The sequence below is a fragment of the Hemitrygon akajei genome, unplaced genomic scaffold (genome assembly GCF_048418815.1).
Source record: "Hemitrygon akajei unplaced genomic scaffold, sHemAka1.3 Scf000045, whole genome shotgun sequence".
In the NCBI taxonomy this organism is placed as follows: Eukaryota; Metazoa; Chordata; class Chondrichthyes; order Myliobatiformes; family Dasyatidae; genus Hemitrygon; species Hemitrygon akajei.
In genome coordinates this window covers 8,513,690-8,541,458 of record NW_027331931.1, presented here as the reverse complement: position 1 = coordinate 8,541,458, position 27,769 = coordinate 8,513,690, and the positions used below count along the sequence as shown (strand labels likewise).

General features: G+C 45.6%; 1 protein-coding gene across 1 annotated transcript in view; it reads right to left on the bottom strand.

Moving 5' to 3' along the window:
* Positions 1-589: 589 nt before the first annotated feature.
* The window catches only part of LOC140720607 (NACHT, LRR and PYD domains-containing protein 3-like), a 47,934-nt gene continuing 20,754 nt past the window's right edge, over positions 590-27,769 (bottom strand). The window contains exons 3-15 of the mRNA XM_073035437.1: positions 22,123-22,400; positions 17,890-17,979; positions 15,671-15,837; positions 13,543-13,714; positions 13,379-13,444; positions 11,488-11,654; positions 9,185-9,356; positions 9,023-9,088; positions 5,928-7,674; positions 3,737-3,823; positions 3,411-3,581; positions 3,088-3,255; positions 590-2,923 (exon numbers count right to left, since the gene is read on the bottom strand). Of these exons, the coding sequence (XP_072891538.1) occupies positions 2,836-2,923; positions 3,088-3,255; positions 3,411-3,581; positions 3,737-3,823; positions 5,928-7,674; positions 9,023-9,088; positions 9,185-9,356; positions 11,488-11,654; positions 13,379-13,444; positions 13,543-13,714; positions 15,671-15,837; positions 17,890-17,899 (3,081 nt within the window). The 5' untranslated portion in view covers positions 17,900-17,979; positions 22,123-22,400 and the 3' untranslated portion in view covers positions 590-2,835. The remainder of the gene's footprint in view (positions 2,924-3,087; positions 3,256-3,410; positions 3,582-3,736; positions 3,824-5,927; positions 7,675-9,022; positions 9,089-9,184; positions 9,357-11,487; positions 11,655-13,378; positions 13,445-13,542; positions 13,715-15,670; positions 15,838-17,889; positions 17,980-22,122; positions 22,401-27,769) is intronic.

The following is a 27,769-nucleotide window of genomic DNA, read 5'->3' as shown; positions in this document are numbered from 1 at the left end:
CAATCTTCAAGACCTCAGCCCCAAGTCTCAAGCTCCAAGAACACAGGCCTCGTCACGTCTTTTCCTGGTTTGGGGTCCGAGCCCGCACCCCCCCCCCCCCCCCCCCCCCCCCCCCCCCCCCCCCCCCCCCCCGCACAGGCTCTTTGTTCCTAGTCCCTCGTCCTGGACCTCTTCCCTAGCCTAGTCTGCGACCTGTCCCGTCCTTCAGTTTTGTCCCGTCCTGTTCCTAGTACTTCAGTGTCTGTTTCCTGCATTTGGGTCCATTCCCAACGCCGCCCTTATGACATATATATTACCACAGTCCTGGACTTTCAGCCAGAATGACTCACGCCCCTCACCCCCTTTCTCAGCCCCCTCTGGGTTAGCCAGTTCCCAATCCAAACTGCCAATTCACACTGGCTCCCACGAGTCTTTCTATTCAGAATCAACTTCTCACCTGTGACCTTATCGAATGCCTTACTGAGGCCCACGTTCATATCCACTGCCTTGCCGTCAGAAAGAACCTCAATCACTGCCTCAAAAAAAGAACGAACCTCAGAAAGTTCAAAGTTCAAAATTCAAAGTAAAATTTATTATCAGAGTACATACGTGTTACCATATACAATCCGGATGTTCTTTTCCTGAGGGCATACTTAACAAATGTATTGAACACTAGCTTTGAACTATAAAGATAAGGAACAGTAAACTCTAAACACACTGTGCAAATGCCTATATAAATAAATAGTAATAAAAATTAGCATGAAATAACAATATAACTAAATAAGAGTCCTTTAATGAGTTCTTAAATGATATAGACATCTCATTTTGTACAGGTGCCTGATGATCAAGGGGTAGTAATTGTTCCTGAACCTGGTGGTGTGAGCCCTGAGGCACCGGTAACCTCTACCTGAGGGCAGCGGCGAGAAAAGAGCATGGCCAGTGGGTTGAGGATATTTGACGATGGATGCTGTTTTTATGCGGAAAGTTCCATTCAGATATGCTTTACCCGTGATGTGTTGGGCCTAAGATTTTCCGTTCAAAGCCATTGGTGTCCCCATACCAGGCTATGTCACAGCCAGACAGCACACCTTCCAACATACATATATAGAATTTTGCCAAGAGTTTTTAATGACATCCCGAACCTCCGTAGACTCCTGGGGAAGTAGAGGCGCTGTCGTGCGCTCTTTGCACTTACATTTATATGATGGGTCAAGGAAGGTCCTCTAAGATAGTGACACCCGGGAATATAAAGATATCGACCCTATCCACCTCTGAAACTCCGATGATTACTGGCTCATGGACCTCTGGTTTCCCCCTCCTGAATTCAACAATCAGTCCATTGGTCTTATTGACATTGAGTGAGACGAAGTTGTTATTACGCCTATCAGCCAAGTTTTCAAACTCCCTCCTGTATGCTGATTCATCACCCCCTTTGATACAGCCCACAACAGTGGTGTCGTCAGAAAACTGGCATATGGTGTTGGACCTGTACTTAGCCATGCAGTCGTCGGTGTAAAGTGAGTAGACCATAGGGCTACGTAAACTTCCCTGCGGTGCTCCTTTGCTGATGGAGATTGTGAAGATGTGTTTGCCAATCTGAACTGAGTGGGGTCTGCAATTAAAGAAATTCAGGATCCGGTTGCAGAAAGCAGCATTCGGCCCAGGTCTCTGAGTTTACTGACTGGATTTGAGTGAATGGTGGTGTTATATGCCGAGCTGTAATTAGTAAAGTGCATCTTGATAAATGCGTCTTTGCTGTCCAGATGTTCCAGAGTTGCGTGGAGCGAATGAGATAGTTTCCGCTGTAGACCTCTATGGTAAGCTATATGGAGAGGATCCAGGTCGAAATTCAGACAGGAGCTGATATGCTTCAACGCTAGCCTCTGAAAACACTTCATCACTGTGGATGTACTGGGCGTTAATGATTTAGACAAGTTACCACGCTCTCCATAGCGGGGACTAGGGGCAGGAAGCAGGAAATTCGGCCACTTCGAGATTCCTGCTACATTCCCCAGACCAGGCTGATCATTCCCCCCCCCCCCACCCCCCAGCATGTTTATCCACTGAGCAAATCCCACGGCCTCGATCATGCTGGTTGTCGGGAGAGCTGTGAGCAACAAAATGATGCGAGGTCTGGGCGGACAGAATCGCAAAGAGCCATTGCACTCGAATGGATGGGGGGATGGAGGGAGCGGAACAGAGAGGTGGTTATAGTGGAAGTTTGGCAGCGCTGAAGATGGAGGGGCAGGTGGAGAGGCGAGAGAGCACCGATTGTGGGAAGACAGGGTGCGGAAAGGAGAGGGTGGGGTAGGAGGGTGTTGGCAGCAGAAGAGACAGTAAAGTGAGAAAGAGGGCGAGAAAAGGGAGAGAGGGAAACTGAGTATCGGAGAGAGCGAGAAAGAGAGAATGGGACAGAGAGGGAGAGAGAAGGGGACCGAGAGAGGAACAGAAAATGAGATGGAGTATGGAATACGGATGATCATATAATCACACTTCAGTGCAGTGTAAGTGATCGCTGCAGACTCAGGGTCACAACCGAGGTACCTGTCAATTTAACATAATTACATCTGCTAGACTTCTGTATGTATTGCCCATATCAAAGTCAGCAAAATCATTTTCGCCCCATGCAATCACAGCCCAGGACACTGGTGTAATACCTTAGGTCCACCAAGAGAAAACTGGGTCCGGGCATCCGGCGGAAGCTGCGCTGCTGGACACGAGGCGGAATTGTGTGGATGAGGGCTCGTCGTGAGCCATTGGGAATTAAACCTGGATAGCGGCCATTGAAGGGCAGGGCAGGAAATCAGCCAAAATGCCCCCATCCCGCGGGCGGGGGATGTTCACATATATAGATGTTCAGAGTTGCACTTTCACTCCGGGTCTGGGTTCCTGCAGAGATCTCAATTCCTTCATCCCAGTCCAGCTGAATAGATTCTCCACTAACCTGAAGCAGATGGGATAGTAAAGAGGAAATTAACAGAATGTAGAACAGTGTCAGTAACAGTGGACTGGGGTTAATATTTCAACATCTCTCATTGACAAATATCATCAGAAAACCAATGGTTTCGCTGATATTTTATCACATTGAACATTAACACAAACACTCACCAGATCCACTCCAGACTCGGGAGGGTCAGGATGAGTCGGCGGAGAGCGGGGACAGATTGGTCTGTCAGCGAGTTTGATTCCAAGTTCAGCATCGTCAGTGATCGGATTTTGTTGAGAGCACAGATGAGATCCTCGGCACCAGCATCTGTGAGACCGACACCCCCCAGCCTGGAGATGAGAGAGAGTGAGGGTGAAGGACACAGAGAGACAGGAGACGGTACAAATCCACAGGGTTTATCAGTAACACAATTACTGATCATATTAATGTTCAGTATCAGACACCCAGTGACTGTAAACACAATCTCCCACAGTCTGGTACTTACCACAGTTTCTGTATTTTACACTCCGGGTTCCTCAGAGCCGCAGACAGCAGTTTCACTCCTGAATCTCTCAGTACATTATGACTCAGCTTTACCTCCGTCAACGATCGGTTTCTACTGAGCGCGGAGCCGAGATCCTCGGCACCAGAATCAGTAAGACCAACCTTCCTCATCCTGTAGATAAGAAACAGTGAGGGTGAAGGACACAGAGAGACAGGAGACGGTACAAATCCCCAGTGTTTATCAGTAACACAATTACTGATCACATTAATGTTCAATGTCAGACACCCAATGATTCTATGCACAATCTCCCACAGTGTGATACTTACCACAGTTTCTGTATTTTACACCCCGGGATCCTCAGAGCATCAGACACCATTTTCACTCCTGAATCCCCGAGGTCATTATCCCCAAGGCTAAACACAAACAGACAAATTGATGATCAAATTGGTTTACACTGCAGGTCTGAGAAAAGCTCAACACTCGGATATTTCAGGAAATATTAAACCTATCACAGTCAATATCCCTCACTGTCTAGTTGCAGGTTATTCACCGAATGTCAAGATGTTAGTCTGTCGGCGTGACCCTGTAAGCAACCAGCATACTGACTCATTTCGAGACGTTTAGAAAAATGTTCCTGAAGTGAGTGGGTCGGAAAGGGACAGTGTTAAGCGATGAGAGAAACTCCCGCTTAGTATGGGAAAATGTCCCCGGATGATAGCGGAAAAGACACTCACATGAGGAAAAGGTATAAGAAGGAAGATCGCTAGAGGAGAAAATGGGATGGGGAAGAGAGATAGCGATGTGAAACAGCAGATGATGCGTTGGTGTGAATTGAGGCCCACAATATGGAAATGTCCACATCGGGGTTGTGAATCTGCTAGTCAGCAAAGTCCCGCAAGAGGAGAGATGGTGATAGTCGGACCCGGGGAAAAGCAGGGGGAAGACCATTGCATAGAGGTGCTTCTCGCCCTGTCACTGAACCGACGATTAAAACTCACCGGGGAGAGGGTGTGAAACCTGTTGTAGTCAGGTTGGACTGGGTGTCAGTAACAGTGAGAAGGAAATTTGCGAATGGACTTGACACACGTTCTGAGAAACATGGCTATTCCCACAGAGGAGATTGGTGGGTAAAATCAAAGCTCATGGCATTGGGGCAAGACATTGACATGGATAGAAAACTGGTTGGCAGATAGAAAGCAAAGGGTAGCGGTGAATGGGTGATTCTCGGAATGGCAGGTGGTGACTAGTGGGGTGCCACAGGGCTCGGTATTGGGACCACAGCTGTTTACGATTTAAGTCAACGATTTAGATGAAGGCATTGAGAATAACATCAGCAAATTTGCTGATGATACTAAGCTGGGTAGCAGTGTGACATGTGATGAGGATGTTAGAAGAATTCAGGGTGACTTGGATAGGCTGGGTGAGTGGGAAGATAATTGGCAGATGACGTTTAATGTGAATAATTGTGAGGTTATCCACTTTGGGAGTAAGAACAGGAAGGAAGATTATTATCTGAACGGTATAAAGTTAGGTAAGGGAGAAATACAAAGAGATCTAGGAGTCCTTGTTCATCAGTCGCTGGAGGTGAATGAGCAAGTGCAGCAGGCAGTGAAGAAGGCTAATGGAGTGTTGGCCTTTATTACAAAGGAAATTGAGTACAAGAGCAAGGAAATCCTCTTGCATTTGCACAGGGCCCTGGTGAGACCACACCTGGAGTATTGTGTACAGTTTTGGTCTCCAGGGTTAAGGAAGGACATCCTGGGTGTAGAGGAAGTGCAGCGTAGATTCAAAAGGTTAATTCCTGGGATGTCAAGACTGTCTTACGCAGATAGGTTAGAGAGACTGGGCTTGTACACGCTGGAATTAAGGAGATTGAGAGGGGATCTGATTGAAACATATAAGATTATTAAGGGATTGGACAAGATAGAGGCAGGAAATATGTTCCAGATGCTGGGAGAGTCCAGTACCAGAGGGCATGGTTTGAGAATAAGGGGTAGGTCATTTAGGACAGAGTTAAGGAAAAACTTCTTCTCCCAGAGAGTTGTGGGGGTCTGGAATGCACTGCCACAGAAGGCAGTGGAGGCCAATTCTCTGGATGCTTTCAAGAAGGAGCTAGTAATGTATCTTATGTATAGGGGAATCAAGGGATATGGGGATAAGGCAGGAACCGGTTATTGATAGTAGATGATCAGCCATGATCTCAAAATGGCGGTGCAGGCTCGAAGGGCCGAATGGTCTACTTCTGCACTTATTGTCTTTTGTCTATGTCTATTGTCTATTCCTGTGATTTAAGATTAAACCACTGGACGTTGTTCACTGATCTGCTGAACTCTCCAACATCCCTTCACAAAGAACTACAGAACCTTCCCGTCCTTGGGGAATTACTGGCCGATCCCCTGGCATTTGTCACAATTCTTCACAATCTGATTTACTACAGTTTTACCCAAAAAAACCTATACATTGAAATAACAGAATGGAACAGTTTCACCGTTCAGAGGAAGAGACAAGTCAAGTTACCCCAACTCCAGGCACTTGTGCAGCCCGGGTCCCAGCCGCTGGATTCCTTCATACTGAATGATACAGTTCTCCAGGTCGAGGTGTTTTATTGTATCACAGAATCCGATGACATGAGACAGGACCGCGCAATCGATCGGGGTCAGTGTCATTCCACTGAATGAAAGTGTTTCCACAGATCCCAGTGCGTCCTGAGCCAGTCCACTATTCTGAGACTCAAACAGGTAGTGCAAAGTTTTCAGGAGGCTCCTTTTACCATATTCCCCAGTAGAGTTTTCATTCTGGCGTTTCACCTCCTCCTTCACCCAGTCAATCACCCGGCAGGTTGTTTGATGAGGAAATGGACCCAGAAATTCTTCCAGCCCCCGAGCTGTCATTGGGGAGGAGAGACCAGCAACAAAACGGAGAAATACCTCAAACCGCCCATCTGTCGTGCTGTGGGCTTCAGTGAGGAATTTCACGATATCCCCTTGATGTGGAGTCAGAAATTGTGCGACTGCAGCTATAAACTCTTGGATGGTGAGGTGTGGGAATGTGTACACCACACACAGGGCAGAATTATCTTTCTCCAAAAGCTCCATCAGGAATCCGGACAGGAACTGGCAAGGCTGTAGATTGTGTTTTTTTAAATCTTCATCTGTAAAAATAATCTTCCTCTTGGTCACTCCTCTAAAGGCCATCTGACCAACCCTGAGTAACACATCACGGGGGCTCTCAATCTCACGGCCGTGGTTTTTCAGGATGTTGTAAATATAGTAGGAGTACAGTTGGGTGATGGTCTTGGGAATTCGCTGCGGGTCCCTGATTCTTTGTGTGAAGAAGGGGCCCAGAGCCAGAGCGAGGATCCAACAGTAGGAGGGGTTGTAGCTCATGGTGTACAGGATCTCGTTCTCCTTCACGTGTTTGAAAACAGCTTCCGCCACCGTCTGATCTTCAAAATGTCTCATGAAATATTCCTTCCGTTCCTCACCAACAAATCCCAGGATTTCAGCCCAGACACTGATCTCTGCCTTTTCCAATAAATGTAACGCAGTGGGGCGGGTGGTCACGAGCACTGAACACCCTGGGAGCAGCTTGCCCTGGATTAAACTGTAGACAATGTCGGACACTTCACACCACCACTCGGGATCTGGGCACTGGTGCTTGGGTTCTGTATACCTCCGACTGTCGGCAAAATCATTTGTGTGTTTGTATTCATCCAAACCATCGAATATAAACAGCAATCCCTCTGGGTTCTTCCAGACCTCTCTCAGTAAATTCCTAAAGTAAGGATACTGATCCAGAATCAGTTCCGTCAGGCTTTTTCTGCCGTTAATGGAGTTTAAATCCCGGAACCTAAAACTGAAGACAAACTGGAATTGTTGGTATATTTTCCCCATGGCCCAGTCATAAACAATTTTTTGTACCATTGTTGTTTTCCCGATCCCCGGAACTCCGGCCACTGTTGCCTTACATCCGGGAATCTTTTGGCCCCGTCTACTATGTGAGTAATTTCTCTGAAACAGATGTCTGGTGCTGATTTTCTCCAGCTCTCTCCGCAGATGTTTCTCTCTCCACTCTTCATGGTCTCTGCCTCTTGCCAGCAGCTCATGTTCCATCAGGCTCCGATCTCGAACAGTAGAAATGACCGTGAGCTCAGAGTATTGATCCACCAGCTGGAAAACCTTCTCCTTCTCCCTCATCAGAATCGTGTTCACTCTCATTGTTTCAGTTTGTTCCCGCAGAGTTTCCTTGTGTTTGCTCTGAACATCTTAAAACATAAAGACAAAAAATGAATGTATCTATTCTGATTGCATTGGGTCTGTCAGCACATTTTTTTTTTGCTAGGGCTTGTTTTGCAGAAGTCCAGATAATATTTAACTGGTAGAGCTGGAAATGAATACTGGAGCAAAATCATTAAAGAATTCCCAATTCCCGTACCCCATGCGTTTAACGTCTTTCTCCTTTGAAAATAATTTGCAGCTTCTCCGAAACTCCAGTGAACATGAGGCCAAAGCAAAGTCTTGGATAGTTCACTGTAGTGTTTTGTTTTTCCTTTCACCCGTGTGCTTCCCTAAGACTCTCTTAAATGCTGTAACATATCAGTTTATCACCGCCCTCAGAAACCACTCTCCGGGGAAAGAATAGATAAAACTACCTCCGACATCTCCCTTTAATTCCCCTGATATACAGTAAACGGGACTGTTATTAAACGGAGGGATGTGGGAGTGCCAGTGCATATTTGGCTGAAAGCAGCATCTCAGGTTGATAGGCTGGTGAAGAAGGTGCTCTGCACAGTGGCCTACCACGGTCAGCGCATTGACGATACCTTGCGGTTATCAGATGCTTCTGAAGACTCACGTGGAGCACTTTTTACAGATTTAGTCACCTCCTTATAGTATAGATGTTATTAAACTAGAACGAATGTAAAGAAGGTTTACCAAGATGTTGCCAGGACACGAGAACCCGTTACAAGGAGCGACTGCATAAATAAGATAATATACGATGGCGTGTAGGAGACTGAGTGATAACCGGATAGAGGTACACAGATAGGGTTCGCATCATCTTTTCTTATGAGAAATGATGCTAAAATCAAGTGGGTCTAGGGTTAAGATCAGCAGTGAAAAAACTCGAAAGAGGTTTCAGGGGTAGCTTCTTCACACGTATTGGGAATGGGCTGCCAGATGTAATGGTTCAGACGGGCACATTATCGACGTTTAAAACCCATCGAGGTAAGCACATGGATAGGAGAGGTTTAGAGAGTTTTTGACCAGACGCGTTAAGATGGGACTAACTCGCTGAGTAACACTATTTGTTTGATGTCTTTGGCCTAAGGGCTTTTTCCATGTTGTAAGAGTCCATGACTCTGTTTATCCATCACGTCATCAGTGAAAATTGTAACTTACAACGATTGGATTATTGTTGATTTCCACCTGCTGCTCCGGTTTCCTTGTGATTTGCTGTAGACTGAAACTCTCAGTGTCAAGCAACTTCCAATACGAACCAATATACTTTCCTTATCCGGTCTGAGCCAGTGCTGGTCCTAAAGCCTCCGTAATATCTGCACTGCCGCCTTTACTCTGAGGACCTGACACTGTATGTTCCGTTCAGTCGCTTACCTTTCAGATGCGCGGGCACTTCAGATAAACCCCGATCAGTCTCCATGTAGGTGAACTGGCCGTCACCTGTTCAAACAGATTAACCTGCATGAAGTCTGTTCTGTGTAATACTGTAAATTCATCAGCTTTTACATCTGTAACACAGTGTATTTTTCAACATACCACATTCCCGTATTTCCTCCAATATTCTGCTCAGCTTCGGTAACGTGTGATGTAGTTTCACAAAGGATTCCCACATCACCCTCCGGGCCCCGGAGCCCTTCTCCATCACCAGATCCAGGAGGAGTTTGGAAGCGCCCGCTCGGTTTCCCTTGGCCGCGAGTTCAGTCACTCTCTGTAATGAACAATGGGGAACATATTGAGGAGCGGAGGGATCCGGGCTGCAGGTAGTCAAAGAGGGTCAGCTGCAGAACAGGAGCCCAAAGAACAGTAGGCACAGACTTCAGAGACTCGGCGAGTACTGGCCCACCCTGTACACGGACGAACACAACATCAGGTCATACTATGAATGTGTCACTGTCGGATTTCCCAGGCTAAATGCAGCCGGCTCATGCTTCACTACCGGGCTCCATGAGTGGGCAACGCTCAGCTACGATTCAGTCTGGGTGGCAACAAGTGAATGTGACCCCGGAACACAAGTTCCACTAGAAAGAGGTTCCTGGCAAATTTGTGTTCATTTGCACATACATACAGCATTATATTATTGAACTATATTAATTTTGCAATCTGTGTGTTAGCAACTCTTTGTTCAGAGGATGGTGAATCGCTGGAATTGCCACAGATGCCTCTGGAGACCGCGTTATTAGGTATATTTAAAGCGGAGGATGTTATTTTCTTGATTATTCAGGGCATCAAAGGTCACGGTGAGAGGCATCAGTTGAGAGATATGTTAAATCAGCTGTGATGGCATAGCGGAAGAGAATCAACGGACCGAATGGCATAATTCTGATCATATGTCTTATGTTTTTAACATTACATGTAGCGAGAATTGCAAACTGTAAATCTGATAGTGACAAGGAGCAGTTACTGTACTGCTTCATCATTTGTACTGTACAGGCACATGATTAAATACAAGACGTCTACAGTTCCAAAGGGAGACGATATCAGTACCGCCTGGTTACTTGACGATGGAAGTACAGGCAGACTCAAGGGATGGGCTGAAAAACAAGTCACTGTGTGTTTGATTTGTGGGAAACGGAGGGGTGGTCATCACGGGAACACAGACTGCTGAATGGACATTAAGGTTGAGCTTAGGGAACATGATACGAAGTCAGAGAGAGTGGTATAAACTTGTTCTCTGCCCATTTGCAATATCTGTCAATTGTCACATCACTAACATCACCTGCCAATCATTGTCTTTAACACGAAGAGGGGAAATTCTGCAGATGCTGGAAACAAAAGCAACACACAGAAAATACTGGAGCAGCCCAGCGGACAAATCAACACATAGGGGAAAGAGTAAACAGTCTTCGTCGCGGTCCGAGACCCTTCATTGGGACTTGAGATAAAATGAGAAGTTAAGAGCACAAAGGTGGTGGACGGGAGAAAGACGAGTAATTTGGTAGATGATAGGTGAAACTGTTAGACCAGGAACTAAGGAACTGGTAAGCTGATCGGTGAAACAGATAAAAGGCGGTAGAAGGGGGAATCTGATCGGAGAAGACAGGAAGTCATGGAAGGAAGGAAAGTGGGAGGAGCATCAGAGGACGGTGATGGGCAGGTATGGACATAAGATGAGAGAGGGAAAAGGGAATTGGAATGGTGAAGGGGGATGAGGCACTTAACGGAAGTTCGTTAAATTGATCTTCATGCCATCAGGTTGGAGAGTACGCACATGGAACATAAGTTGTTGCTCCTCCAACCTGAGTGCGGCCTCGTCGCGGCAGCAGAGCAGGCCGTGGACTGACATGTCAGAATGAGAATGGGAAGCAGAACTGAAACAGGTGATTACCGGGAGATCCAGTTTTCTTGGAGGACGGAGCGTAGGTGCTGGCCTAGACGTTCTACCAATGTAAATCTGGTTTCTCCGATATAAAGGAGACCATACCGGGAGCACCGGGTACAGTAGATGACCCCGACGGACTCACAGGTGAAGAATCCTCTGGTCTGGCAGAACTGTTTGGGGCCGTGAATGGTAGACAGAGAGATGTGTTGGGCCAGGTATGGCGGCTGTTCCGTTTGGAATGATAAGGTTCAGGAGGCTGATCAATGGGGAGGAATGAATAGACGAGTGAGACTGGAGCAGCCTTTATCTAAATACTAAACAGTCTAAAAATCAATGTGTTCAGGTAATTGGAGGGAGACTTGTATTGGCCAAATAAAGGCTCAGTGTAACTGTGTACGGATCTCCTTTGTTACCACCGCCACAGACAATTCCGTATTTCATAGCCTGCGGTTCTTTTACACCAGTTCTATTGGGACATCTTTAGAAGAACCTACAATCAGTATGTTTCCCTTTTACTTACATCATACTCCCGCCCTGTGAAGTGATCCTCGCGTGTTAACATGAGGCCGAACGGCCCCACGCCCTCCTCGATTGACTGTTCAAGTCTGGCCCGATAGAATATTGTCAACTGAAGCAGTTGGTGATCGTCACAATTTGACAGGAAGGCGGAGAATGCAGAACTCTGATCTGTGAATAGTCAGAGAAGATCAGAGTATGATTGTGCCGACTACGATGCGAATTTATAACAACCACGCTACAGCCACCTGGCAAATATTCATCCACTCCGGCTCATTCATGATCTTTTACGCGTCTCGGATGCTGCTGAGTTTCTGCTTCCAGTCCCTCCCTTGGCAGCTCATTCCCGACTCTTATCACTCTCTCTGTAAAACATGCATCCTAAATCTACATTAAACATTCCCCTCTCATCGTCAACCTATTCCCTCTAGTATCTGACATTTTGCACATTGAGTCAAAGCACCTTGTCGATGTTTCTCATAAATGTATATAATTCTATGTGAAGACCTCAGCCTCCAACTTCTTAAAGAAAACAATCCAAGTTTGCCCAGTCTATCCTGATGTCCAATATTCTGTAACCCAGGCAGCATCGTGATGAGCCTCATGTGTATTTTCTCCAGATCATCAAAGTCATTTCTGTGATCTGGTGACCAGATCTGTGAACAACACTGAAATCGTGTCTTAACCAAAGTTCCGTCCAGGTCCATCGCGCATTTCCAACACTAAAAATCAACATCTCAATGAATTGTGTTCCTTGTCGTTAGCACCCTACCTACTTGCGTTGCTACTTTCAGGGAGACGTATACATAAACCCCAATATCAATCTTCCTCAGCGTCCTGACCCTTACTGTGGACCTCGCTCTTACATTTGATCTCCCAAAGCGCAACTCCTCATATTTGCCCAAATTAAACCTAAAATGCACCTGCCCATATTGCTGATTGGATAATACTCTGCTGAACACTTTGGCAAAAGTCTCAATTTCCACAACTCCGCCAATCATCTGTAAATTGGCGAATCAGACCTCTTTGCTTTTAAAAATGATATATATCCTACAATTTAGATAATGCATCATGGATAATTGTTGTCTATTAATTAAATTATTTACGTAGGTATATCACACAACAGAGGGTTCAATATTTATTCTTGTAGAACACGACTGGTCACCTGGTTATAGTATAGATGTTATGAAGCTAGAGCGAGTGCAAAGAAGATATACCAAGATGTTACCAGGTCCCGAGAGCCGGTTACAAGGAGCGACTGCATAGAATATGACAGTATACGATGGAGTGTAGGAGACTGAGTGATGACCGAATAGAGGTGCACAGACACGGTTCTCACCATCTTTTCTCATGAGAAATGATGCTAAAACAGGTGGGTCTAGGGTTAAGATCAGAGGTGAATAAGTCGAAAGAGGTTTCAGGGGTAGCTTCTTCACATGTATTTGGAATGGGTTGCCAGATGTAGTGGTTCAGACGGGCACATTATCGATGTTTCAAACAAATCTAGATAAGCACATGGACAGGAGAGATTTAAAGTTGTATGAACCAGACGCGGAAAGATGAGACTAACACGCTGGGTAACACTACTCGTATGATGTCTTTCGCCTAACGGCCTGTTTCCATGTTGTAAGAGTCCATGACTCTGTTTATCCATCACATCATCAGTGAAAATTGTAACTTACAACGATTGGATTATTGTTGATTTCCACCTGCTGTTCCGGTTTCCTTGTGATTTGCTGTAGATTGAAACTCTCAGTATCAAGCAACTTCCAATACGAACCAATATACTTTCCTTATCCGGTCTGAGCCAGTGCTGGTCCTAAAGTCTCTGTAATATCTGCACTGCCGCCTTTACTCTGAGGACCTGACACTGTATGTTCCGTTCAGTCGCTTACCTTTCAGATGCGCGGGCACTTCAGATAAACCCCGATCAGTGTCCATGTAGGTGAAATGGCCGTCACCTGTTCAAACAGATTAACCTGCATGAAGTCTGCTCTGTGTAATACTGTAAATTCATTAGCATTTACATCTGTAACACATAGTGTATTGTTCACCGTACCACATTCCCGTATTTCCTCCAATATTCTGCTCAGCTTCGGTAACGTGTGATGTATTTTCACAAAGGATTCCCACATCACCCTCCGGGCCCCGGAGCCCTTCTCCATCACCAGATCCAGGAGGAGTTTGGAAGCGCCCGCTCGGTTTCCCTTGGCCGCGAGTTCAGTCACTCTCTGTAATGAACAATGGGGAACATATTGAGGAGCGGAGGGATCCGGGCTCCAGGCGGTCGAAGAGGGTCAGCTGCAGAACAGGAGCCCAAAGGACTCTAAGCACAGACTTCAGAGATTGGTCGATTACTGGCCCACCCTGAACACGGACGAACACAACATCAGGTCATTCTATGAAAGTGTCACTCTCGGGTTTCCCAGGGTAAATACAGCCGGCTCATGCTTCACTGCCGGGCTCCATGAGTCGGCAAGGCTCAGCTACCATTCAGTCTGAGTGGCAGCAGTTGAATGTGACCCAGGAACACAAGGGCCACTGGAAAACGGTTAATGAGTTATTTTGTGTCAATGTGCGCATACATACAATATTATATCTTAATTATATTAATTTTGCAATCTCTTTGTTATCAACTCTTTGTTCAGAGAGTGGTGAATCTCCAGAAGTAATTGTTACAGATGCCTCTGGAGATCGGGTCATTAGGAATATTTGAAGCGGCGGATGTTGCGCTCTTGATTAATAAGGGCATCAAATGCCACGGAGAGAGGCAGCAGTTGAGAGGGATGATAAATCATCCAAAGGGAGACGATCTCAGTACCGCCTGATCATTTGACGATGGAGGTGAAGGAAGACTCAAGAGATGGGCTGAAAAACAAGTCACGATGTGTTTGATTTGTGGGAAACGGAGGGGTGGTCATCACGGGAACACAGACTGCTGAATGGACATTAAGGTTGAGCTTAGGGAACATGATACGAAGTCAGAGAGAGTGCTGTAAAGTTGTTCTCCGCCCACTTGCAATATCTGTCAATTGTCACATCATTAACATCACCTGTCAATCATTGTCTTTAACAAGAAGAGAGGAAATTCTGCAGATGCTGGAAACAAAAGCAACACACACGAAATACTGGAAGAGCTCAGCAGGCAACGCAACACATAGGGAAAAGAGTAAACAGTCGGCGTTGCGAAACGAGACCCTTCATTGGGACTTGAGATAAAATGAGAAGTTAAGAAGCAAAAACAGGTGGTGGACGGGAGAAAGACGAGTAATTTGGTAGATGATAGGTGAAATTGTTAGACCTGGAGGGGTGAACTAAGGAACTGGTAAGCTGATCGGTGAAACAGATAAAGGGCGGTAGAAGGGGGAATCTGATCGGAGAAGACAGGAAGTCATGGAAGGAAGGAAAGCGGGAGGAGCATCAGAGGATGGTGATGGGCAGGTATGGACATAAGATGAGAGAGGGAAAAGGGAATTGGAATGGTGAATTGGGATGAGACACTTAACGGAAGTTCGTGAAATTGATCTTCATGCCATCAGGTTGGAGAGTACGCACATGGAACATAAGTTGTTGCTCCTCCAACCTGAGTGCGGCCTCGCCGCGGCAGCAGAGCAGGCCATGGGCTGGCATGTCAGAATGGGAATGGGAAACAGAACTGAAACAGGTGATTACCGGGAGATCCAGTTTAATTGGCGGACGGAGCGTAGGTGCGGGGCTAAACGTTCTACCGAAGTAAGTGTGGTCTCTCCGATATAAAGGAGACCATATCGGGTGCACCGGGTACAGTAGATGACCCGATCAGACTTACAGGTGAAGAATGCTCTGATCTGGCAGGACTGTTTGGGGCCGTGAATGGTAGTCAGAGAGATGTGTTGGGTCAGGTATGGCACTTGTTCGCTTGGAATGATAAAGTTCAGGAGGCAGACCAATGGGGAGGAATGAACGGACGAGTGAGACTTGAACAGCGTTTATCTGAATACTAACCAGTCTAAAAATGAATGTGTTCAGATAAATCGAGGGAGACTTTTATTGCTTGAATAAAGGCTCAGTGTAACTCTGTACGGAGTCTCCTTTGTTACCACTGACCACAGGCAATTCCGTATTTCATAGCCAGCGGTTGTTTTACACCAGTTCTATTGGGACATCTTTAGAAGAACCTACAATCAGTATGTTTCCTTTTTACTTACGCCATACTCCCGCCCTGTGAAGTGATCCTCGCGTGTTAACATGAGGCCGAACGGCCCCACGCCCTCCTCGATTGACTGCTCAAGTCTGGCCCGATAGGATATCGTCAACCGGAACAGTTGGTGATCGTCACAATTTGACAGGAAGGCGGAGAATGCAGAGTTCCGATCTGTGAATAGTCATAGAAGATCAGAGCATGATTGTGCCGACTACGATGCGAATTTATAACAACCACGGTACAGCCACCTGGTAAATATTCATCCACTCCGGCTCATTCATGAGCTCTAACGCGTCTCAGATGCTGCTGAGTTTCTGCTTCCAGTCCCTCCCTTGGCAGCACATTTGGAACACTGATCACTCTCTGTGTAAAACATGCATCCTAATTCTGTATTAAACATTCCCCTCTCGTCGTCAACCTATTCCCTCTTGTAGTCGACATTTTTCACATTGATTCAAAGCACTTTATCTACGTTTCTCATAAATTTATAAACTTCTATGAGAAGACCTCAGCTTCCAACACCTCAAAGAAAACAATCGAAGTTTGCCCAGTCTATCCTGATTTCCAATATTCTGTATCCCAGGCAGCATCGTGATGAGCCTCATGTGATTTTCTCCAGATCATCAACATCATTCCTATGACGTGGTGACCAGATCTGCGAACAACACTGAAATCGTGTCTTAACCAAAGTTCCATCCAGGTACATGGCGCATTTCCAACACTAAAAATCAACATCTCAATGAATAGTGTTCCTTGTCGTTAGCACCCTACCTTCTTGTGTTGCTACTTTCAAGGGGATATATACTTATACCCCAAAGTCCCTGGGTATATCAATCTTCCTCAGGCTCCTGACTTTTACTGTTGACTTCGTCCTTACATTCGATCTCCCAAAGCACAGCTCCTCACATTTGCACAAATTAAAATTACAATGCACCGGCCCAATATTCCTAATTGGATAATGCTCTTCTGAACACTTTGACAACAGTCCCAAATTTCCACAATTCCGCCAATCATCTGTAAATTGGCGAATCAGCCCTGTTTGCTTTTACAAATCATATATAAATATACATAGACACACACACCTTATGATTCAGATAATTTAGATAATACATCATGTATTATTTGTTTGTTTATTAATTATTTTATTTATTTACTTATATCACACAACAGAGAGTTCAATATTTTTTCTTGTAACACTGGTCATAAATCTCCAGCCAGCAGTACATCCTCCAGTCCTGGCCCTCATTTGTGTGGTTACGCCAACCATTGAGGAATGCAGTAGAACAGAGTGATCTAATAGTGCATAGTTCCCTGAAGATGGAATCTCATGTGGATAGGGTGGTGAAGAAAGCTTTTAGTATGCTGACCTTTGTAAATCAGAGCGTTGAGTACAATGGCTTTTTTCCATTGAGAGTAGGGGAGAATCAAACAAGAGGACATGAGTTGAGATTTAGGGGGCAAAAGTTTAGGGGTAACACGAGGGGTAAATTCTTTACTCAGATAGTGGTAGCTATGTGGAACGAGCTTCCAGTAGAAATGGTAGAGGCAGGTTCGGTATTGTCATTTAAAGTAAAATTCGATAGGTATATGGACAGGAAAGGAATGGGGGGGGGGTATGGGCTGAGTGCGGTCCAGTGGGACTAGGTGAGAGTAAGCGTTCGGCACGGACTAGAAGGGCCTTCAACGGGAAATTAGGTTTGCCCTTCCAAAATATGAAATGTTTTATGTAATGTTCACTTCTAACTCAATCCCTAAATTCCCAGAAATGTTCCAACCACCGGAAGCTGTCTTCTACAATTGAAAACAACACCTGTTCCTCCAATTGACGTGTTGGAGACAATTCCCATATCGGAGTGTGCCAAGGGCTGAAATAAATTCGATCAGTTTCCTGGTCTGTTGCATTGCCCCAGGACAACCGTTGCCATATTCCTGTCTGTGTGTCAGCTACACTCAGCTGATTCAGGACCTACTTTTCTTTTAATTCAGATGAAGATCTGAATGGTGAGCGGAGTGCTTCGACTATTCCCTGTGTTAGGTCCCTGCGCTGGAACTGGCGGGTTGTACTGATACTCAAAGCCGCTTTGCAGTAAGAAAAATGACCCCGTTTGATGGCACTTTGCCGTGTCCCCTTAGCGCCTCAGTAAGTTTGTTCCTCTGAACTGTTGATGATTTGACTACACGTGTACCATAAGGTTTTAATCAGAAAGAGCCCAGTTAGTATACCTGTGTCCATTCTGACTCTGACTGACGATGGCTGATTGTCGGCTTCGTGTTCGGTCCGTGCGGAAGAATACTCCGCCCGCAGGCAATGCTCTGAATTACGCAAAATAAAGGGAACGAGTAAGTGGCAGTACGATTATAACGGCCATGTCTACATACTTAACAGAGCAGCAGCTCGATTAGGATCTAAGTATTCGTCGTTACCATTAAATTCTACATCATCTATGTCCAGTGACTTCCGGTCCATTCCACTGAAAGATTCACAAAGGAATACACCATGGACACAGGCTATTCGGCCTAACGAATCTATGCCGATCCCGATGCCAATCAGCGGGCCCAACTTCCATGCGTTAGGCTAATATTCCATGATCCCGTTGTCCCTGCCTAAAATACTTCCTCTGGAAAATCATTCCACATACTCAGCAACCTCTCCCTGAATGTCCTGCTGCTTCGGTCCTTTTACAACCTTATATCTCAGCTTTAATCTATTTCCCTACTTTTGCTTTCTCTTGACTTCGGGGAAAAGACCTGTTCATACCGACCTTATCGCAGTGCTTCATAATTAAAAACACTTCTGTAAGGTCGATTCTCATTCTCCTACATTCGAAGGAGTAAATACATAGAGTACATCCTCTCCCGAGAACTGAGGACTTCGGGTACTGACAGTACTGCAAACCTTCTGTGCACACTTTGCAGTTTAATCAAGCACTGTTCATAATATGCGGCCTGAACTGTGCTTAATACAACTGCAATATAATCTCCCAGTTTCTGCACTCACTGTCCCGACTGATGAAGGCAGGGGTGATAAATGGCTTTCCATCTCCCTGTCTTGCCACTTTAAGCGAAATATGCACTTACACTCTTATGCTTCTCCGTTCCGTTACACTAGCTGGTAAACAGCCATTCATTGCGTAAGTACTCCGCTGGTTTGATTTCCAGAATGGTCTGCATTTCACACTTAACTATACTGAAATCTAACACGAGGAAATCTGCAGATGCTGGAAATTCAAAACAAAAACACACAAAGTGCTGGCTGAAGCCAGCAGGCCAGGCAGCATCTATAGGGAGAAGCACTGTCGACGTTTCGGGGCGAGACCCTTCGTCAGGACTAACTGAAAGGAAAGATAGTAAGAGATTTGAAAGTAGGAGGGGGAGGGGGAAATGGGAAATGATAGGAGAAGACCGGAGGGGGTGAGATGAAGCTGAGAGCTGGAAAGGTGATTGGCAAAAGGGATACAGAGCTGGAGAAGGGAAAGGATCATGGGACGGGAGGCTTACGGAGAAAGAAAGTGGGAGGGGAGCGCCAGAGGGAGATGGAGAACAGGCAGAGTGATGGGCAGAGAGAGAGAAAAAGGAGGGGGGAGAAAAAACTAAATATATCAGGGATGGATACGCATTTCAATTCTACGTCCGAGTCCCATTCTGATATGTCTATCCATAGCCTCCTCTATTGTCAAGATGAAGCCACACTCAGGTAGGAGGAACAACACCTTATATTCCGGCTGGGTAGCCACTAACCTGATGGCATGAACATTGACTTCTCTGACTTAAGTTAATGCCCCTCCTCCCCTTTTTACCCTATCCCTGATATATTTAGTTCTTTGCCTGTTCTCCATCTCCCTCTGGTGTCCCCCCTCTCCTTTCTTTCTCCCGAGGCCTCACGTCCCATGATCCTTTCCCCTCTCCAGCTCTGTATCACTTTCGCCGATCACCTTTCCAGCTCTTAGCTTCATCCCACCCCACTGGTCTTCTCCTATCATTTTGCAATTGCCCCTCCCCCCACTACTTTCAAATTTCTTACTCTCTTTCCTTTCAGTTAGTCCTGACGAATGGGCTGCCAGAAACGTCGACAGTGGTTCTCCCTATAGATGCTGCCTGGCCTGTTGCGTTCCACCAGCATTTCTGTCCACTTCCCAAACCGAGCACAATCCCGGTTATTTACGATAATCTTCTTCAGTATCACCAACATTTCGTAATTTGTATTACCTGCAAACCTATTGATCAAGACTTGTTCAGTCATATCCAAATCATTGATATAGATACCGAAATAAACAAAGATCGAAACACCAACCGCTGGGGCATACGAGCATCCATCTGCCTAACCCACAAACTCACCCTGCTTCACTTGTTGCTTCCCAGCTCTTCATGCACTCTCCACTTCGCCATTCTGACCATCTGATCGCAACGTATACCATACAAAATAAAATCTACAGAAGCTAGAAATCAAATCTACACACACAAAATGCTGGGGGAACTCTGCAGGCCAGGAGGCATCTATGGAAAAGAGTAAACATTCGACGTTTCGGGCCGAGAGCCTTCCTCGGGACTAGAGAAATGTCCTGAGACTCTGGTTCTACTACCCTATCCCATCAGATTCCCTATTCTTCAGCCCTTTATCTCTTTCACCAATCAACGTTCCAGCTGTATACTTCACTAAGCCCCACCCCTCCCTTTTCCACCTATCACCTACCACCTTCTACATCTTGCTCTCCCACCTCCAACTTCTTACTTTGATCTCTAATCTTTTTCTCCCCCAGTGCTGATGAATGGTCTCGCCCGAACCGTCGACTGTCTCCTCTTTTCCGAAGACGCTACGGGGCGTTCTGAGCTCCTCCATCATTTTGTGTGTGTTGACCCTCTGTGAATCATCCAGGAAGGGGGGTGTCGACCTGAAATGGTGACTCTCCTTTTCCCTCCATAGATGCTGCCTTGCCCGTTTTGTTCCTACAGCAGTTTTATCCTTTCACTGCAAAACACGTGTGAGCGATAAGTTCAGGATTTTGCATATTTCATATGGAATCTAGATAAAGCACGAAATAATTGTGTGAGATAATTTTCACTCTGATACCCTGTAACGCTTGAAATAAAATACAATGTAGATTTGTTCTCCCTCAGTACCCATTTCATTTTAATATCTTCCGCACCAACTCAGCCACAATTTCTGTCAGTTCTACAAAACTAGCTGACCTCACATTTTTCACATTAGACTCCAGTTCCAACAAACTCACTCCGCCTGCATCATCTCGACGCAGCTGGACATGATCATAACTGTTCAATCTGACTGAGTTCTGTCAGGTCTAGTCGCGGCTATTGCCAAGTGCACAAGTCCGGGTACAGAGGTATCTCGACCTTCATTAGAATCAAAGACTTTGCCTCCACTGGCGATTCAGGTCTCACACTGTTGCTTTGAAACAGATGGCCGTTGTTCTAAAGTTGTTCTTCATCTTTACTTAACCTGTGGAAAACGTCAATCGTGCAAACAGGAAACAGTAGGAACACACAAATAACCACAGCCAGAAGTGACTTAAAACAGAGAAAATATCTCCTTGATCGCTGATCCAGTGAACAAACAACTGGTTGTTTGGCATTAAAGATCCGAAATTAAGATCAGAAGTTGAATTATTCTCACCTCAATTCCCCAAGAGTACGCTGACAGAGCGGATGCAGTGTATCGTTTCTGACAAATAACCCCGTCCACCGTCCCACACGGATCTCTCGTAACCATGGCAACACACTCAATGCTGGAGAAACTCAACAGGCCAGGCAGCATCTATGGATGGGCGTAAACCGTCTACTTTGCAGACCATGAGGAGGAGGAGGGTAGATGATTGACTGATTTGGAAGGTGCGGCTTGTTGTTTTGTGAGACTCGGTGCTCAGGGTCTGCGAGCAAGCAGCTGCCTGTCCGTCACATTCCTCAGAACAGGGAGCGGCCGCTCCGCTGAATTCAAATCCAAACCGGTTCGACAAGACACTGTTGTTGAAATGTGAAGAACGTTTAATATTATATTTAACACTTTCTGCTATAGGGAAAAGCGGTAGAACCAAAGATGCGAAGTAAAGAACATTACCAGTGGCCTTGAAGTTCGACTATACTGTTTTTCCATTGATTCTGCCTGGCCTGCAGAGTTGCTCCAGCATTGTGTGTGTGTTCCTCGGGTTTCCAGCATTTGCTGTTTTTCTCTTGTTTGAGAGAGATCGGTGACTGGTCACTGTGTGTGGGGTATTTCACATATCACTGCCAGGGTGAAAGATGCCTTTTGCACGCACTCAGCAGAAACCACCCTGGAGATTACTTGTTGACGTCGTTTCTCTTAATTCATTTCGACAAAAATGGGCTCATTAACAGGAAAATGTCAGGTCTCCCTTCTCCCACTAAATTCACTCCCAATCTCTACCAAAGCCGAGTCTCACTATAAACGCTGAATAGTTGTGCAGAGTCACAGACAACACTTACCTCTGATGTTGTTCAGGCTGGTCCGGGAAATCAGTCTGACATCCCGGGTGAGCGACAATGGTCCTGCACCGGTGTGCTCACCCTGTACGGAGAGTTGGGTCTGAGCTGCTGCTCGCAAGGCCACTCGGCTCTGATGTGTCCGTCGCTCATTACAGATGGACAGGGCCGGGTGAGCCGGGGTAGAGCGGGACTGCCGCGGTCTGGGTCACACTAACTCTCACCGGCTCAGGACGGGTCTGACAGCGGGAGGAGGCGGGAGTGGGATCAATGTAGCAACCCTAAAGAGGAAAACAAACAGGCCGCGGTAACCTTTCTGTCCGGATTTCCGTGTGGATCTCTCCTTTTTCTTTCATCGTAACCAGTGGGGCGGAGTCTCTCTGCTTAACTCAGCGAATCCCAGGCTGACAATCATATAGCCCGGGTTCTGGGAGAAGCTGAGCTCCGCCCTCTGTGTCAAAGGGACTGCCCGGCTTAGGTAGAATTTCAACTCAAATGTCCCTCACCTGTTCAGGTACTGGGAGCTGTCTTTCTATCTAGTCATAGGTCTACATAGGAGAGGCAACCATTGATGAGCAATCTCTACCTTCTCCCACAATGCCAATTTCTACTCTAATTGATGACTTCACTCTGAATGCCAAGCGAATGAATTTTCTTGATCAACCTCTCACGCGGGTACTTGTCAAATGCAAAGTTGACAACATCGACTGCCTTGCCTTCATCAACTTTCCTGTTGACATTCCTCGTAACTTCGTCGAGAACAAAGCACAAAGTCATGCTGACAATTCATAATTTGTCCTCAAATATTCAAATACTCATATATCCGCTCCTATCAATAACTTCCACTACTGATGTCAGGCACGCCGGCCCATAATTTCCTGCTTAATATTTTGGAAGATTTCTTAACCAGCGGAACAAAAATTAGTTAGCTTCCAATCCTCTGCTACCATACCCGTCGTTGATAATAATTTCAGTATATTGGCTACGTCCTTGCAGTTCCCGCACTTACATCCTACGGGGTCCTGAGGACCCAGTCACTGTGGCTTCAGCGACCTGTTTCTCCTCAAGTCAGCGACCACGTCCTCCTTTGAACTCTCCATCACGTCCATGACCTACTTCTGCTTTGTCCGACTTGTCTAGATTCTATCCATTTCCCAAGTAAATACAGATGTAAGAACTCCTTTTAAGATCTCCCTAATCTTTTTGTCTCCACGCCATAACTGCCATACTGAAAATCCAGAGGGTACATTTGTCCCTTGCAATCCCTTTCTCCTTAAAATATCTGTAGAGTCGCATAGAATCTCCATCATCTTGTCTGCTAGAGCAACCGTCCTGGTTTCTTTATTATGTGTTCCCTTGAATTTATTATACTCCGTAAGTACCTCATTTATTCCTGCCTGCTTCTACATGCCACACACCTCAATTTTACTTTTTACCAGGGCTCAATATCTCTTCAAAACCAAGATTCCCCAAAGCCGAAGCATTTAATTTTGGTTCTGACAGGCATATACAAGCATTGAACTCTCAAAGCTTCACCGTTGACGTTCTCCCACTGACACGATCCACTTTCGCCAGGAAACAGGCTGTTCCAATCCACACTTTCTGATGCCATCAAATTGTCCTTTCTCCAATTTAAAATCTCAGCTCAAGAACCAAAGTATCCTTTTCTATATTTTCTTTCAAGCTAAAGACGTTTATATAGTTCCCCTTTATAAGCCTCTGTCACGTGTCCTGTTTCATTCCCTAATAAGAGATCAAGGATCACACGCTCTCTCTTTGGAGCTTCCACACACTAATTAAGGAAACATTCCTGAACACCTTTGGTAAACTCTATCTCATCCATTTATTTTACCGTATGTGAGTCCCAGTCCTTTGTGGATAGTTAAGATCTCCTACTCTAACGAATTATGTTTCTTGAAATAATGCAATCTCTCTGCAAATCTGTTTCACTAAACCCGTGGACTGTTGGATGGTCTGTAACGTAGACCCATTAACGTCCATACATTTTATATTCCTCAGTTCCAGCCATAAAGCCTCATTACATTTGATACTTAGGGGCCAGAAAGAATATTCTGTGACCTGCCAAAAAGAGAGCCGGTGGTATCACCATCGGACTTTGAGGCAAATTGTCCGAAGTTCGAATCAGGCTGGTCACTGCACGCTTTTAACTCGGCGTTGTAAATCAGGTTCTAAGGAAACGGCAAGAAATGCCCCGAGTGCCACAAGATGTGAAAAGGAACAACGAACGAGATTGTGTGTTACCTCCTGACTGCTAGGGCCCATGATGTATCAGAACACCGGCAGGGTGTTCTGAAGATGGAGGTGGGGTGACAGCCAGAGCTCGTGGTGCATATTGGAATCGATGACATAGTCAGAAATCGGGAAGAGATCCCACACAGTGAGGATATAGAGTTGGAAAGAGGCTGATGAGAAGAATCTCTAAGGTTGTAATTTCCGGATTAATCCCTGTGCCGGGGCTACTGCAGGTAGGAATGGGGTAACGCACGGATGAATGAGTGGTTCAGGAGATGGTGCAGGACACGGGGTTTCAAGTTCATTGGTCATTGTAACCTTTTCTTGGGAAGGGATAACCAGTACGAGTGGGTCGGGCTGCTCCTGAATTGACGGGGGATGAAGATATTGGACGGAGGTTTCCTGATGCTGCTTAGGAGAGTTTACACTAGTTTTGCATATGGGGCTGGGAAGTGACGCTCCTGGTCGGACTAGAAGGGATGTAAGGGAACGAGCTGAAAAGCAAAATCGATATAACAATTATGATTGATCGGACAGTTTGAGTGTGTATGTTTTAATACTAGGAGTAATATGGGTAAAGATGATTAACTTAGAGCATTGACCAGAACCTGAAACTACGATGAATCTAAAACATGAAACTACGAATTGTCCGAAGTTCGAATCAGGGCAGTCATTGCACGCTTTTAACTCGGCATCCAATATATTAATTCCCCATCAACTCAGGTGCAGCCCGTCCCTCTTGTACTGGTTATCCCTTCCCAAGAAAATGTTCCAATGATCAATGAACTTGAAACACTGTGTCCTGCACCACCTCCTCAACCACACATTCATCCCGGCATCACCCATTTCTACCTGCAGTAGCCGTGGCGCAGGCATTAATCCAGAAATTACAATCTTGGAGATCCCTCTCATCAGCCTCTTTCCAACTCTATACCCTCACTGTGTAGAATCTCTTTCCCATTTTTGACTATGTCATCGATTCCAGTATGCACCACGAGTCATGTAGCCATGACTGAAACTTGGTTGAGAGAGGGACAGGAATGAATTATTAATGTATCAAGTTTGCGAAGTTTTCGAAAAGATAGAGGAGCGGTGAAAGTGGGGGGAAGGGGGAGTTGCACAGCTGCACTCAGGGGAGATACAATGGAAAGGTCAGACTGGGTCCATTTCGGAAAAATTCCGGAAGAGGGAGGGTGTAATCACACTGATGGCGTTGTACTGCATCCCCCCCCCCCCATCCCCCCAATAGACACCGGAACACTGAGGCATATATATGCAATCAGATTAAGGACATTTGTAAAAATAATTGGGTTGCTGTCATAATGGGTTTCAACGTCCCTAATATAAATGGGGTCCTACTTAATATAAGGGTTTAGATGGGACAGAATTTGTTAAGTGTATACAGGATGGTTTCTTAATTTAATATGTGGAGAGTCCAACGAGAGGAGGGGCCATATTGGACATGGTGTTAGATAATGAGTCTGGCCAGGTGGGTGAACAGTTAGGGAAGGCTGATCACAACTCCTTACTTTCAGGATAGGAATGGATACGGAGAGGTATAGTTCCAGAAGGAAAGCTTTAAATTGGAGTAGAGCAAATTACAAGGGTATTAGGCAGGAACTAAGAAGCGTCAATTGGGAATATCTTTTCTCTGGGAAGTCCATATTAAATATGTGCAGGGGGATAAAAGATCAATTCGACAGAGTACAGGAAAGGAATTTTCGGATTAGAAGGATGGATGGTGATGGAAAGACACGAGTACGTCAGATGTACAGAGAGATGATGAATTTAGTCAAGAAGGAAATGGAAACGCATGTAAAGTTTCAGAAGTTAGCATCAAACAAAGCACACGAGGACTATAAAGATGTCAGAAAAGAACTGATAAAGGGAATTAGGAAATCCAAGAGGGACGATGAAAAGTCATTGGCAAGTTGGGTTAAGGTAGGCATGTATAGAATCCTAAGGCATTCTATACATACATCAGGAGCAGGAGGATAACGAGGGAGAGGGTTGGACGACTCAGGGATATAGGGGGCAACATTTTCGTGGATGCAGAGAGTGAAGTACGTAATGAGCACATTTCTTCAGTATTTAACAAGGAAAAGTATATTGAGCACCAGGAAATCAGTGCAGAGTGTACAAATACGTTAGGGCGTGTGGAAGGCGAGGAGGAAGAGCCTAATGGAATTTACACCAGGTTATTGACAAAGACAAGAAATTAGATTTCTGCGTGGTTGACTAGTATACTGTATTTCTGTCACCTCTAGCCACAGACACGGTTCCGGAAGACTGGCAAGTGGCTAATAAAGCACCTCTCTTTATAGAAGGAACAAGGATAAATCCTGGGACCTACAGACCAGTGAGTCTCACGTAGGTTGGAGTGAAAGGGCTGAAGCAAATTATTCGCGACGGGATATATGAGTATTTGCCTAATTTGGGAGAACCAGCATGGCTTTGTGCGGAGCAAATTGTGCCCTACCAACGTGCTTGAGATATTTTGACAAGACGACAAGAGTGATTAATGAAGGTAGGGTACTCTATGTTGTCTACATGTATATTAGTAAGACATTTGACAAAGTCACTCATGGGGGCTAATCCAGAAGATAAGGATACATGAGTTCCGCATCGCATTGGTTGTTTGAATTCAGTACTGGCTTAACCCAGAGTTTAATCCAGATAAATTCGAGGTGTTGCACTTCGGTAGGGCAAATGCAAGGAGACAATACACTGTTAAGGGCAAGATCATTAACAGTGTGGCAGAGCAGAGCGATCTTGGATCCAATCTCATAGTTCCTTGAAAGTGGCTACACGGGTCGATAGGTAGTTAAGTTGGTTTATGAAATGCCTGCTTTTATTAGTCAAGCCGTTGAGTTCAAAAGTCAGGAGGTTATGTTGCAAATTTGTACAACTCTAGTTAGGTCACATCTGGAGTATTGCATACAGTTCTGGTCTTTGCACTATAGGGAAGATGCTGAGGCTTTGGATGGGGAGCAGAAGAGGTTTACCGGGTTGCTGCCTGGTTCAGAAGGCATATGCTCTCACGAGAGACTGGATACACTTTGGTTTTTTTTCTGTAGTGCTGCAGGCTGAGGGGAGATCTGACAGAGGTTTACAAGATTATGAGAGACAAGGTTAGAGTGGACGGAGTATCTGATTCCCAGGGTGGAAATGTCTAATACCACAGGGCATGAATTGAAGGTGAGAGAAGGTAAATTAAAGGGGGTTGTGAGGGTTAAGGTTCTCTATACAGAGAGTTGTTAATGCCTGGAGTGTGCTATCTGGTACAGAGACAAAGGTATTAGAGGTTTTTAAGATGTAAGAAGACGGAGGGATATGGACATGGTGTACGTGGGAGGGATCAGTGTTTGGCTGTTGTGATTTTCCTTTTAGCTGATTC